This window comes from Patella vulgata, chromosome 3, assembly GCF_932274485.2.
Source record: "Patella vulgata chromosome 3, xgPatVulg1.2, whole genome shotgun sequence".
NCBI classification, from domain to species: domain Eukaryota; kingdom Metazoa; phylum Mollusca; class Gastropoda; family Patellidae; genus Patella; species Patella vulgata.
The window spans coordinates 52,003,728-52,018,407 of NC_065881.2; the positions used below are offsets into that span (position 1 = coordinate 52,003,728).

At 37.5% G+C, this 14,680-nt stretch overlaps 1 protein-coding gene across 3 annotated transcripts; it reads left to right on the top strand.

The window, feature by feature from the left end:
• On the top strand, positions 1–14,679 carry LOC126814649 (glutathione synthetase). Of its 3 annotated transcripts, XM_050539939.2 has the most exons (13): positions 1–362; positions 4,139–4,232; positions 6,212–6,402; positions 7,066–7,141; positions 7,869–8,011; positions 8,388–8,430; positions 8,568–8,641; positions 8,910–9,074; positions 9,826–9,892; positions 11,614–11,805; positions 12,166–12,247; positions 13,985–14,174; positions 14,468–14,679. In XM_050539939.2, the coding sequence occupies exons 3-13, from the start codon at positions 6,263–6,265 to the stop codon at positions 14,595–14,597; spliced, it is 1,302 nt and encodes a 433-aa protein (XP_050395896.2). In that variant the 5' UTR covers positions 1–362; positions 4,139–4,232; positions 6,212–6,262; the 3' UTR covers positions 14,598–14,679. The 3 variants fall into 3 exon arrangements, with proteins under 3 accessions (XP_050395896.2, XP_050395897.2, XP_055955416.1); XM_050539940.2 differs by lacking the exons at positions 1–362; positions 4,139–4,232 and adding an exon at positions 4,274–4,582; XM_056099441.1 differs by lacking the exons at positions 1–362; positions 4,139–4,232; positions 6,212–6,402; ... (3 more) ...; positions 8,568–8,641; positions 8,910–9,074 and adding an exon at positions 9,179–9,267.
• The last annotated feature ends 1 nt before the right edge of the window (position 14,680 follows it).

Genomic DNA, 14,680 nt, shown 5'->3' on the forward strand with positions numbered 1-14,680 from the left:
ATGTAGAAAAGTCTGGTTTTCGAGACTATTTCACATTGCAACGAATGTTTAAACATTTACTATCTCGAATATCCAGATACTTTTCACGTGTCAGGGCTTCACGTTCCACTTTCATCTCTACCAAATCGTTAAAGGGGCGGTTGAAACCAAATACCAATTAAAGTTACAATGTCACGTAAAAAGATGGTGAAGAACAATTTTTTGCAGACATTATCCACCATCCACCTCAAAAGTCACAACAGGTGGATGGTTTCAAAAAGAAATACCGATGGCTGTTGAAAATGCGATTATTTTAACGGCACAAGCCAAGGAAGTCATTTTAACATTGAACAAATTATATGACGTTTAACTTGAATCAAAAGGTATGTAACGATTCTGTTTATTGTAGAAAATGTTTGATTATGATTATTTATTTGAAAGTTTAGAGAATAAACGAATACTTCAATAGTAATACTTTAAAGAGCACATACAATGACCAGAACAAAATCATATGTAATCAATGTCAGTGTTTATTATATATCATGGACCTTATAATACATTATAAGGTCCATGTATTACTTACAGCAATTTAATTCAGTCCATTCATAATTAATTGAGACCTCTCCCAAAAACGACTTTGCGAAACACTCTTACACCCCCCCCACCCTCGAATGCATATTATGTTGTTATTCGTGGTGTTAACGCCAGCTTCCAGCGAGAATTATATTGCAGACAAGTTTGTGGGAGGAAACCTATCTCCAAACCACATACGCTCACACCAGGGATCGAAACCACGACTGCAGGCCAAAGATGACAGGCTATGGCAGTGATTTTCAACCAGTGTGCCGCTAGATCTTCTTAAGTGTGCAGCGAAATTTTAGACGTTAAGGCACCAGGTAGTAGTAGCTCACATAATTGCTCCTTAAAACTTATTTTAGTATCCTACTTTTCTGTTATGTAACGTATAATACATGTATATAACATTTCAAGAAACAGCGGGGACATCTGTAAAAACTTCTTGTTATTGCCACCGCCGGACGATTTCCATATAGAGGGTTGAAATAGTTATTTTACAGAAAAAAAAGTCATTTAAAATCCGACTGATGGCCATCTTATATAATTATATAATAATACGGTATACATTTTAAGAATTATTTGATTTCGCACCCATAAAATGATATTTAATGATTAAAATATTATTCAAAGAACAATATTGTCTTTCCTTATTTCAACTTCATTCATTGCAAATTTTCGCAGTTACGTTGCGGTAAATATACTGGTATATACGCGTAATGCCACTGTTTTATGATATTGGGCTATTCGCTGCAGAGATTATACTGGTATGCAGCTATTTAATAATACTGGGTAATATTTATTGTCATTTTTGTCATAATATATGGAAACATATTTTAAATACTCTCGTCATTTAAATATCATGGTCCGAATCAGCCAAGAATCTGGCCCGAATCAGCCAAGAATGTGAAGCACCTTTTTTGTGATTTAGCTCATTGATATTGAAATAATCAATCACTAATTACACTATTTATTGTCATTTTTGTCATATACTACACAGCAAAAAAAAACCCGTCAGTACGATTTCAAAATCAGAGAGACACTTTAATCAAATCATTCTAGAAAAAGACTTACTAAATGGATCAAAGCAATTTTTGGTGAACAGTAATGTTGACACATTAGTGATTAATTCATCACAATCCCAAGTCTGTACACAGTCTATATATGGTGTGTCTACCGCGAGTGTCAATAACAGCAGCGCAGCGTCTGTACATGGAGTGGACCAAACGACTGATTAACGCCATTGGCACCTGGAACCACACTCTGTGTTTGGTCTCGGTACGGCGTTATTAAGTCTCCTCTAAATTACATCCCAAAGATGTTTAATTGGGTTTAAGTCGGGACTAAGGGCTGGCCAGTGCATAACGTTGACACCGTTCTGCTGTAAAAAGTCCCGAGTAAATCTGACGGTGTGGGCACGGGCGTTGTCATGCTGGAAAACGTTGTTTCGATGACGTGCGAAATGTGGTATGACGTGGGGTCTGAGAGCTTGATCGATGTAGCGCACTGCTGTGATGCTTCCTCCTCTCCCTGGACCAAGATTTTGGAACACCACAGGACCTCCCCATGAATCTCGTTCCATGACACATTGGTCAGAATAACGCTGGTCACGTCGACGCCATATTCTGGTCCTGCCATATGCAGTTGATACGCAATACCGACTCTGTGAACAGAACAGTTCTCCATTGCCTGTGTCGCCAGTTCTGGTGTTGTTGGACAAACTGTAGACGTTCACGTCGATGGCAAGGGGTGAGGATCGGTCCACGGTAAGGTCTACAGCAATGGATGTTCTATCTGGTGAGACGTCGGCGCACTGTATGGGTATACCTTGATTGTCTTCCGTGTGTTCCCACGGTATGACGTGCTGTCTCAGATGCCTGTGTGTGAAGGGATTCTGCACGTGCTGTCGCACAACATGGCGGTCTTGTCGCCTTGTGGTAACCCTTAATCTACCAGTTCGGGGGCGATCATCCGTGGTGTTGGTGGCCCGAAAGTGTTGCTGAAGCCTGTAGATGTTCCGAACATTGACCTGGAAGTGACTGGCAGTGTGGCCAGCTTCGATTCTTCAGAGCGCCTGGTTCCCCTGAGCTGTCGTGAGTCGTGGCATGCTGCTGACGTTGTAGTGTGAATGATTCAACCAGGTATGAGGTGCATTTCATAGGGCTGGTCCCGGTGAACAGCACGTGCAGCATGAGTTACATGAAAATCATGAAGAACACATTACCATCTCAGAAGTCAGGTTGCGTTTTTGAGAACATTTCCTGGGTTCAATTCTGTGTTTGGGAAGGAGCCTTATTGCTCAGGTAAAGTTGGAGATGTGGTCACAAATATACAATAAAAACATTTGGCAAATTTTATGCAATGCGTCTATTTAGAGTAACATACCAACCTGACGCTTCTTTTGATGCTTAGTATATTATCAAATATATGCAAACATAATATTTTAAATACTCTCGTCATTCAAATAGTGGTCCGAATCGGCCTTTTCATGGTCCGAATCAGCCACGAATCTGGTCCGAATCAGCCAAGAATCTGGTCCGAATCAGCCTGGTCCGAATCAGCCGATTATCAATAAAACAAGTTTATAGCTGCGTTTTTTCTTTATTTAGTTTCAGTCATTCTATGTGTCTATGACTAGTCTCTGTCTACGGTTGTATGCCTCTATGACTTGCCATGTTTTTATTTTGTAAAAAGTCATATTTGTTATATATTTAGCCAGGTGTCCCGCCAATTATTCATGTGTTCCAAGGTGTGCCGTTGGCAAAAAAGGGTGAGAACCACTGGGCTTTGGCTATAGTTAATATTAGTTTGTAGATCACCAAAGAAGTCGCCACAGCAGTGCGTGTGGTCTATTACCTTCGCCATCCGACTGAATTAAAATAAGGTTTATCGGACTGGCTAACGTTGCAAAAAGAACACAAACTAAATGGGTTGAATTCCAATGCAGCTTGATTCATTCTATATTAACTTTTAATACACGTATTTTATACGCAAGCTTTGGAGTAAGTATTCATTGGTTTAAAGAGTCAAATGTTAATTGAAGCGTGATAGGAATAAAAATTGGCCAGATACTGCTGTGTATAGGCAAAAAAGGTACAGTATGTCCCTTTATTTTACTAGAATTTCCACAACTCACAATAATACAAATATATATAAAATGTTTGCTTATTTTTAGCTGAGATAATGATTAGTGTACATGTATATCGTATGTGTAGTTCCTGTGACGTCATGCGCCAATAAGCTAGATAATTGTAATCGAAAACTTGAAAATTATTGTAGAGCGCCTGGCACATAAAACGGCAATGTGTCGAATAATGTTAATCAGATTGATGTGAAACTGTTGTAGAGTGTATAGCTGTAAATACATATAATTTTGTTTTGTCATTTTGTGTGCTCTTTATTTCAGAGCTTTGAATATTTATTGGTGCTAAATGGAGGTGGTGCTATATCATTCTTGAAATACATTTTTGTTTTCTATTTCTGACATTTAATTCTCAAATATCTGATAGAAATCAAATTAAAGGCTATGGGTATTTTTTAATATTTCTTTCTTCTTTTGTTTAAATCATAAAAATACATGAATTAGAAGTCAAAGATGACCTCCTGTGTAACTAGAGATTTATCTGAGGAAAAACTCGAAGATATCAGATTAAAAGCTATAGACTGGGCATTGGCACATGGTATGATATAAAGTTAATATAATCTTAGGCACTATTGCCCAACATAAAAATACATTATATATTTTACGAGGGCTGATTGAAAAGTTCTAAGCCTGAAAAGGATACATCAATTGGGTTGAAACAAACTTTTGACACCAACAAGTATATTCATTGAACGAATCATAGACATTATGAACTGCAACCCCAGTTTTATTAGTGTCTTCGTACCAGACCATCCTGTGAACCTATACCATACCTATTGAAATCACCAGAAATGGACAAAACTGGCTATAGGGCAGACATCAAGTAGCTGCAACTGAAAGGACTAACCCCAACACAGATACATGCCGACACGGTCATCACTATAGGAGGTATGTGCCCCTCCCTTTTCTACAGTAAAGAAGTGGGTTACGGAATTTAAGCGTAGTAGTAGTAGTAGAGAGAGAGAGAGAGAGAGAGAGAGAGCCTTGACGATGACCTGAGTCCTGGACGACCATCAACAGCAACCATTTAAGAAAACATTATCCGGGTGCATGACATGGTGATGACTTATCGACGATTGACACTCGACATATTGCCAGAGTTGTAAGCATCTCTCATGAGAGGGTTGGCCACATTATCGCCAACGAGTTAGGAATGACAAAAGTTTCTGCTCGACGGGTGCCAAAGCTCTTGACGGCGGATCAGAAATGTGTCAGATTCCTGACATAACGTGACAATCTGCGCCGTTTTGAAGCAGATCCTGATAATTTGGTTAGCCAGATTTGCAACCATAGATGAGACCTGGATTCATTACTTTCAACCAGAATCCAAAATTCAGTCTAAACAATGGAAGCATCCAGAGTCGCCAGTGTCGTAATGTCGGGTAAAAATGTCGTGATGTCGGGTAAAAATGTCGTGGTGTCGGGTTGTCGTAATGTCGTAATGTCGTGTAGAAACGTCGTGATGTCGGGTTGCCGGGTTGTCGCGTTATGAAAGACGACATTACGACATGATACCAATCAGCCACCATACCAGTCCCCCCAAAAAGGCAAGTCGGTTCATTCTAACGGAAAGGTGATGGCTTCAGTCTTTTGGGATTCCATAGGTATTCTGCTGACTGACTATCTTGAAAAAGGTCAGACTATCAATGGAAGATATTATTCTGATCTACTGAGACAGTTGTGTGAAGCTATCAAAGTTACGCGACGGGGAATGCTTACCAAGACAATACTCTGGTTCATAAATCGGTGATTGCCACCTGTTTCAAAATTGAAAAGGGAACTAGCCGGTCGTCATGTTTCGAGTAATGATGGAGTCATGTCAGCTGCGAGCGACTTTTTTTAGGGTGACTGAAGAAAATTTCTTCCTGACCAGCATTCGGACCTTGCATCATAGAAAAATAAATGAAAACCATTGACTTTGTACATGTCTTTCACAGATAGGCTTAGAATTTTTCAACCAGCCCTCGTAGATTTGGCAAATTAGACAAAAAGTCGTTTATTAAGCGAGGAATTGTTTGGATATCACCCGATACTTAGATAATTCATAAAGCGCCTGAAACAAGTCTTACCCGGTAAATAGGTGCGCACATTTTTATTGGCGCATCGGGGGATACAGTGGAAAAGTCTCCATGAATTATTAACACTGTTTACAATATTATCATTATATTGTCCGTATCAATTTGTTTATCAGTTTTGTATAAACTTAACATATCTAACCATTTCCTGTCTGTCGGAACCGTGGAATTTCTGAATTAAGGCATATGCAATTTTCGTACTGATATAGTAGCTAATACATTAAATAAAACGAATTATAAAAACTCAGAAGGCATAACCACCATTTTATAGAGGACTATAAAACGTAAAAAGAGTACTTATATTTATTTTGGCTATCTGTCTTAAATATCTTTGTCGGAAATTTTTGTTATTTTCACCCATAGGTATATAATTCACAACTATACCCAACTGTTGTCAAATATTGCGCGAACATACGAAACGGAAATCTTTTATTAATTACAGGTATATCAATGAGACCGAGTAATTTATCAGAAGATCAAGATAAAGTTGTACATGCATGCACCATTTACTTTGTTTCCAACAACAATACCTGAATCTAATCTACAACAAGCCACCAAATCTATTGTATATTTTAGTCGGCTGATGCATCATGTTGCTATGGATCATCAATTATTACAAGAATCATTTAAACAGTAAGATTATTCAACTTTTAATTTTGTATTATTTTTCGGTTTTTACTCCGAAATGAAAGGAAAAGGGGCGTTAAACGTCTACACCAACTGTCCCAACTGTCAAAGGGGGGTTAGATGGCCAAATGGTTAGCACGTGCGCGCTGTATCATACGGTAGGTCATTGAGTCAATTGGCGAGGTTTCCTCCAACTGCTAAAGACCCCTACGCGCAAGCGAATTATTGAAATAAAATTGAACCATGTGTTAGTCCCGAAATGACCTAGTTTGTGTCGAGTGGGCGTTAAACCCCATTTCTCCCTCTCTCTCTTTCCCAACTGTCAACGCCAACGTGTACATGGGACCTCGATTTTTTTTAGCACCCTCCGAAAGACTAGAAGCTGTTGCTTGCCAGACCCTCCGCTCTAAGCTATATGGCGTACGTCCGTTTTTATTAGCCCGTTTGGGATTCTATTTCATATATTATGTTAAGACCTGATAGGACCACCAAGATTACACGACGATAAAAAAACACAATTTCAATCGTAGCAGGAATCGTGGGAACATAGCATTACGGAAATATATATTACTCGTTATTAAACGAGTATTTTTTGTTTAATGCTTTACTGAAACAGACCCAAGTTCAACGACGTTTTGCCCAGTCTGCGTCATTTTTAAATTATTTCAGTATTATAGATGTGGATGAATTTACCAAGAAACTATGGAATATTTACATGGCGGTCAGGAATGGTGAAAGGGTTCAGGTAAAATCTATTCCCTAAAAGAAAAATATGCATTCTATTAAAGATACATTATGGGAGATTCGATAACGAGTTGGCAGTTCTCACTATACTAATTAAAAACTATATAACGTAAAGGCAATTTGCTGAAAATTTCATTCAAATTGATCCACTATGAACCGAGAACTAAGCGAATGAAATTTCTGCCTAGACTCGGTCATCATTACTAAAGTCAGTAAGTTAAGCAGCATAGTCTCGATTATCCATTTAATCGTTTAATCGAGAAGGAAAGTTATGCAGTAAATCGGATCACAGTCCACTTAAGATCGCAGGCTAGCGATGCCGTCTAGAGTTGATTATGCTCTGGATAAGTTAATTAATGTCTAATAATAATTTAGATAACATTTCAGACCTAAAGAAAGACCTGCAATAGACAGATTTAGCTCTTGCATAATGTATGTTTAAGTGAATGAATGAAATGGAGTTTACCCCCTATGATGCATTTCTACACCGACCGGGATAATGAAGACAGGCATAAGCCACACAGTGTGTTATGGGGTAATTTTACTCTGACTGAAATTGAATTCCAACTGTCAAAGGTTCTTTAACGTGTACAAGAGACCCCGGAATTTCGTCCCATCCGGATAACTAGGCGCTGTTACTTGCCTGGTTAGTTAGCCTGCCCCATCCGAGCCATGGCGTCTCCCTCTTTTCAATGAAATGGACTTAATTAACAATTCTTCTATTTTAGCCGGTATGGTTTGGTTTATTTAGAAACGATTTTCTGTTAGATGAAGACCAAGACACGTCCAAATTACAGTTAAAACAAGTTGAGCTGAATACCATAGCCACTGGTTTTGGAGGTGTTGGGTCGAAACTGGCTGATTTTTATCGGTATAAGTCTACATTCTACAGTTTATAACAATTATCAAATAACCATAATATCGGGCCGCAATGAGCGTGGCCAAGTCGAGCCATTACCCCTATTTTACAAACTGCGTATAATTGATAATTTTCGATCTTAAAATTACTTGTGATAGAGATTTACTTTTGGTATTAAAATACTCACTATTCGTGCTTATAGAAAAATGGCTCAGTATTGTTTAGTTTAGAATAAAATTCGTGATAGGTGTTTTGTAATATTTTAACACAGCTTTGAGAAAATCGTCTTTCAATTTAACTAAACAACGGACATCTACTTTTTCTTTATTCAGCGGTACGAATAAATCTGCATTTATATTAACGATTATTTTATGTTTATTTTTTAAAGGTATATATTAGGCCTGACTGGCGTGAAATATACATATAACCAGGTAAGATGAAAGTATGACTAGAGCTGGTACGACTAGAGTTGATAGCGGTCTTTAATTTGTTGTTTTTACTTTTCAAATCTTTTTTTTCTTTTATCCAAACATAAAATTATTGTTATAATAAATGTTTATAATTCCAGATACCAGATAGTCAATCCACGTATGGATTTGCATCAGGATTTGTAAACGCCTGGGGAATGTATGGAAATCCAGAGTAAGAAATCAAACACGTATTCCAATATAGGCATTTAGCATATTTGATCTGCGTTTATTTATGAATGTACAGTTGAACGTTTTCTAAAGCGCTATTTTTTTTAAATTCAAACAAGTACTAAATTATGTATGCCGTGCACAAGTTAGGGTATGCCTATACTCTTAGAACATCTTACTTATGTGTCGTGTAGAATGTTATCAAATAAACTTATATTTATTCGGATTTGCAATAATAAACATTTCAATCCATTTACACCTTTTTTTCTCAGGGCTGTCATTTTGTTCATTGTGTCACACAATGAAAGAAATATCATGGACCAACGACTTCTAGAATATGAAATTTATAAGCAGAACAAAAATATAAAAATTATTAGAAATACTTTTGAGGAACTAGTAAAAGTGGGAAAATTGACAGAAGACAGAAAATATTTCATGTAATTATTTTTTTTTATTTGATACAGCTTACCTCCAACTGTATATATAATAGAGCGGTGGGAACTCACATTTGAGAATTTTTATACCAAAATTGATAAAAAAAATATAAAAAATGAAAATGTGTAATGTCGCTGTACTGAACGAAAACCGAGTTTGGATACAAGTTGATACTGATCTAGACTCGATAGTCAGGTATGTTCGACTCTTTGTCTCTATAATATGGCCAACCATCATCTATAAACCATTTAGAAGAAATGAAAAGAAATGGGGTTTAACGTCCTACTATCCTTCTCCTACCGGACTATGAAGACGGGCATACGCCATGCAGTGTGTATGTGGGAAATTTTGCTCGGACAACTCTTATATCAAATTCCAACTGCTAAGGGTTTTTTTACGTGCACATCAATGTGTACACGGAACCTCGTTTTTTTGTCCCATCCAAACGTCAGGCCCTCCGTCCTACACCACTACTGACAATGGGAAACCACGCCGGAAAATCACGATGAACTTCGACGGCCAACGCAAGGATCGAACACGCGACCTCTAGACTAGCGAGCCAGCGTCTTACTCTCTTAGCCATCCCTAGAATTAGAAGAAGAATGGGTGGAATCGCCGCTTTCCAGGCAACATTGTCAATGATTCATATTCAAGCGCGACGATAAATATGCCACCCACAAAGCAATTAGAATGCGACAATGCAAAATCGTCTATGTATACTAATATTTTGATTAAATAAATTTATATTATTAGAGATAAAGAAGAAGTTGGTGTTGTATATTATAGAGTAGGGTATGCACCTACAGATTATACTGACAAGGTAAGCTATGCTGGTGTTACCGGGCACTGACCCCGGAGAGAGCACCATTCGATTATATTGGACAAAACCGATTCTCTAAATAAAAATGAAGACTGGCATACACCATACAGTGTGCAATGGGGAAATTTTACCCGGACAGCGACGCCACGGCCTATACGCTTATATCGAATTCCAACTGCCAAGAGTTCTTTTACGTTCACGCCAACGCTTACTTGCCTGGCCCTCGTCCTATTACTGACAGGGGGTCACCACGCCGGAAAGTCCCGAGGAACTTTCTTGGCCAACACCGGGATCAAACCTCGGGCTCCTTTAGTAAGCCCTCCCCTTACTCACTGAGCCCCCGCGGTCCCGATTTCCAAAAGATCACGAAACTTAGCTAGAATATACCAATAAAACGACGCCCATAAACGACAAATAATATATCTAAATTTATGTTCACGCAACAATACATGTACTAATTAAAGCTTCTTTTGCGCTAGGCAAATTTTTTAATACTGGTCTTGGAAAGCAGCTGTGAAAAGCGGAGTCTTTATCTGTTGTTTAAACACATGCAGTGATGATATCATTTGAATATGGTGGGGGGGGGGGCACAAGTAGTGTGCTGCACAACAAACTGATCGTTTTGTTGTTTCCAGATGTATCGGCGGTATTGTCAATAGGTTTTTGTCTAACGATCTCAATGTTATATTACATGCATATGGCATCAACGCGTAGGGATGCGTTCACTATTTTCAACAGAAAGGGCAGTAATAACGGAAGTAGGGAAAGGATCTAGTTCACAAGATTTTGATTTTGTCTCAAGAATAATCTTTTGCAATGACACTTCTGTATAAAGCTCGAGTTTTGATATGGTCGAGGTTGCTAGTATTCTGTAGGATGGTACAGTTGACATCATATAGAAGCTTGGACCTCCATAATGCCACTCATGATGTTAGAGATTTTGTCATTGAAGAAGTTGGTAAATTGGTTCGCGAGATCCTCTATTAAGGTATACTTGGGAAGTTAATTGCCCATTTTTTCTCGGTTCAAAGGCATGTTTGTCACTGCAAATAGTTTCTTGAAATCTGTTCCACAATTTAGCACTTTCTGTTTGTAATAATCCCTCTTACTTGATATGACTAGGTCTGCGACTTTTTCACACTCTTCTTTAAACTTCTGTTTGTCTATCTCCAGCTTTGTTCTGAGGTATCTCTTCTCTGCCTTTCTCCGGACCCGTCTTGCATCTGTGATTGATCCGTCAAACCAAGGACAATTCGGCTTATAAGAAGTCCTGTGGTTAACCTCTGGAGCAAGGTCTTCAATAATAGTTTTCAATTCTGGGTTGAAAATTTGTAGGAGTTCGCCACACAAGAGTAATTGTCTGCTTCGTCTGAACACAGTTTACTGGAAATATATTCTTTGAAAGTTCAGTTTGTTCTATCTTTTTAAAAGTTCTGTATTTGATTACTTTTGGAGTTGAATCTGAGTTCTTAAGCGAAAATGATAAACTGAAATGCACAGCAGTATGCTCACTGAGAAGTGGGTTAATGACCGTTAAATTGAAAAGGTCAACATCGTCTCTTCTCGTAAAGATTAGATCTAGGGTATGTCCTCCATAGTCAAGGTTCTCTTTTAATGTTATATTTGTATACATTTAATGAATATAGGAATGTTTTAGCTGAAATCCGCAGAAATATGCAAATATTAGCATGGGTTAACAAAATGACGATATTTAATTTTAGATCTGGACTATAAGATTAGAATTAGAGAAAGCCTGGTGTATAAAATGTCCACCTATACAATATCAACTGGTAGGAGCTAAGAAAATACAACAAGTTTTAGCTAAACCTGGTATATTAGATAAATATATATCAGATATATCAATTAAACAATTAATACAATCTACATTTGCTGGTCAATATTCACTTGATATGGTAAGTAAATTGCTGTTGATTTTACATTTAATTTACATGGAGATGTAAATAACAAATGTCTGGCACATTTTCTGTGGCCACGGTCTTGTCCATTAAAAAGATAGTTATGGGAATACAATATTATGGTCTTTAAAAAAATAATTGTGTTGTGAATTTCCTTCCTGGTAATACTGGATAATTTACTGGCAATCTTATTTAAAAGACATATGAGTATACACAATTGCATTTAGATAAATAAGTGCTTTGGGAACTTTCCTTCCTGGTAATACTGGATAATTTATTGGTACTCTTATCGAGATTATTGATGAGTTATTGTACATTTTATATTTTTATTTATTTTTATTTTTTTATGTACAATAGGGAGAAGAAGGTGATAAAGCTTTAAACATGGCTGTCAATAATCCTGATCAGTTTGTTTTAAAACCACAAAGAGAGGGTGGAGGTAAGATAAAGATTGTCATGATTGATATTACGAAGCATACATGTTCACCTAAACTACTTATTGCTTGTACAATGCCAACTTTGGTGTATTCATTTACAATTTATTGGACGTGTAAGTATTACGCTTGACCAAACGTGTCTATCCATTTATACAGGTTGCCATAAAGTTTTGATATTTTCAAAAATCTTCACATTCGCCATCTTAGTTCTGACTACGCTCTATATGTTTACTCATTTCAGAGCACCCAATGCCAGTGCCGGACTGGTGGGCCTTCGGCCCACCTGTCAAGTCATTGACAAAGGCCCACACAAGTACGCGCCTTCGGCGCGCCAGCGACCGAGGGGGGGGGGGGGTCTACCCCCAGGAAAATTTTGAAAATTGACAACCGCAAACCCATTTTTCAAGTTAAAAGATGAATTACACGGTTCTCGGTATAATGAGGTTAAACTCATAAGGTTCTTTCTTTGTAGTACACTTCTTTTTTTGTGTTGTTTGTCAGTCATTGTTTTCCTATCTTTTCTTTCTCCTGTCATGTGTCCTGTCCTCTCCCTGCTTCTTTCTTTTCTTTCCTCCCCTTCTCCTTTCTTTCTCATTTATTTTTTTCTTTTTTCTTTCTCTTTTTTATTTTTTCTTTATAGGCTTAGGCCCACTTGCCACTTGGCGCCATGAGTTTCCAGTATGTGGAGCCCCGAAACCATTAAAATATTCTCTGTGAAATACATGTTTAGAATAATGTCCTGAATAAGGAACTCAACGAACAGAAATAATTAAAAACGGTGTGATTTCATGGATTGCCATCGTGAATATTCAATGAATTTCCATCACATTTAAATCACATTAAATCTTCGTATTTGTAGTCCTATGTAAAAGGGTTCATATTGCCCATTTGTCCTTAATCATTCAGAGCACTGATGAAATACTCGTCCGATTCAGTAGCGCGAAGAATGTTTTGTGGTCCTTGTCGGATTCATCGGGCGTATATAGCCCTCGTGGAAACTTTTTATTTTGTTTGGTGGGGGAGATTTAGCAATAATTTAGAATTTAGTGCTAAAGTATTACTAAATTATGATATACTAGCAAAAGCACACACAGCCAAATCCAGGGTAAAAAACAAACAAGCATTCCTTCTTTCTTTCTATAAATGGGCTTTACGTGAATTATTTCGATTGTATTGCAGTATTTGCATCACTTCAAAACATGTTCTGCGATACCATAGAAAGAATTATATTTTCGAAAAAAAGTCTATTACAAAACTGTTCAAACTGTCGTTGGAGAATGATCCACGAGAAAGAAAAAAAAATATTACATGAAAGTGTCCACCATCATCTTTAATATTTTCTACTAATGTCCCAATATAAGCTAATTCTTTTCGGCTTTAGAGATAGCCGATACGGGCCTTGTGAATGAAAGCTAGAAAACTTTCTGTTGTTCAGGCAGTTATCTGCCTTTTATAAAGCTGCACACAACATATCATCACCAGGGTACATAATAAATATGTGTTTTGAAAGAATAACAATATAAAATATTCACAATACATTTCTAACGTTTTTAATATAGGGCTACTGCCATTCCTAGTACCGGTGTCAAAGTGATGGTGCCCACGACATGCTCCAGGCTCCCTGCGAACAAGTATATCAAGCCTTAATTCTTTGAAAACCAACATCCGTATTTAATGCTAATAATCAGAGGTGGTAAATGAATGCCATGACTATTTTGTTGTTTTTTTCCTTCTTGCAGGCAACAATTTGTATGGCGAAGAAATGAAAGAGTTTTTATTAAGCATAGCAACATCTTCGGAGAGAAGTGCCTATGTTTTGATGGATAGAATATATAGTAAACCTCGGTTAAATTATATAGTTAAAACTGGAGTACCATTTATCAAGTTAAACTGTGTATCCGAGTTAGGAATATTTGGATGTTTCATTGGGTAAGTTGTTTGAAAGTCATTTATACAATAGACAGAGGGTTACACAGGGTTTGGGTTCGATCCCGATCTTGACTGAGATTTTTTTGAAGTGTGATTTCCCCTTGTCAGTGGTGTGGGGTACGAAATACCGAGGTCCCGTATACACATTGGCATGCGCGTAAAAGAACCCATGACATTTGGAATGTAATGAAGGGTAGCCGGAAATACCGCTTCCGGGACTGAATGTCCCCCAAGGCTAATGCCTGTCTTCGTTTCGTTTCTTTGATTTTGTTCCTATGTTTGTTTATTTTTAGGGCTAAAGATAGGGAGTTATACAACATATCTTGCGGCCATATTTGGAGAACAAAACTGGCAGACACAGATGAGGGAGGTGTCAGTGCTGGATTCGGTGGACTTGATTTTCCGTTTTTTAACATTCCTTAAACTACATTATTTTCACTAAACATATTATTGTTCATTTGTTTTTAATAATTTCGATTAATAAATAAAAACAAAATAGAATCTAT

Bases quoted from the DNA above. Each gene is read 5' to 3' on its own strand.
- LOC126814649 (XM_050539939.2), top strand. From the start codon at position 6,263: ATGCATGCACCATTTACTTTGTTTCCAACAACAATACCTGAATCTAAT. The intron at 8,431-8,567 runs GTAAGATGAAAG...TTATAATTCCAG, and splicing joins TGAAATATACATATAACCAG to ATACCAGATAGTCAATCCAC. The intron at 12,248-13,984 runs GTAAGATAAAGA...TCCTTCTTGCAG, and splicing joins ACCACAAAGAGAGGGTGGAG to GCAACAATTTGTATGGCGAA.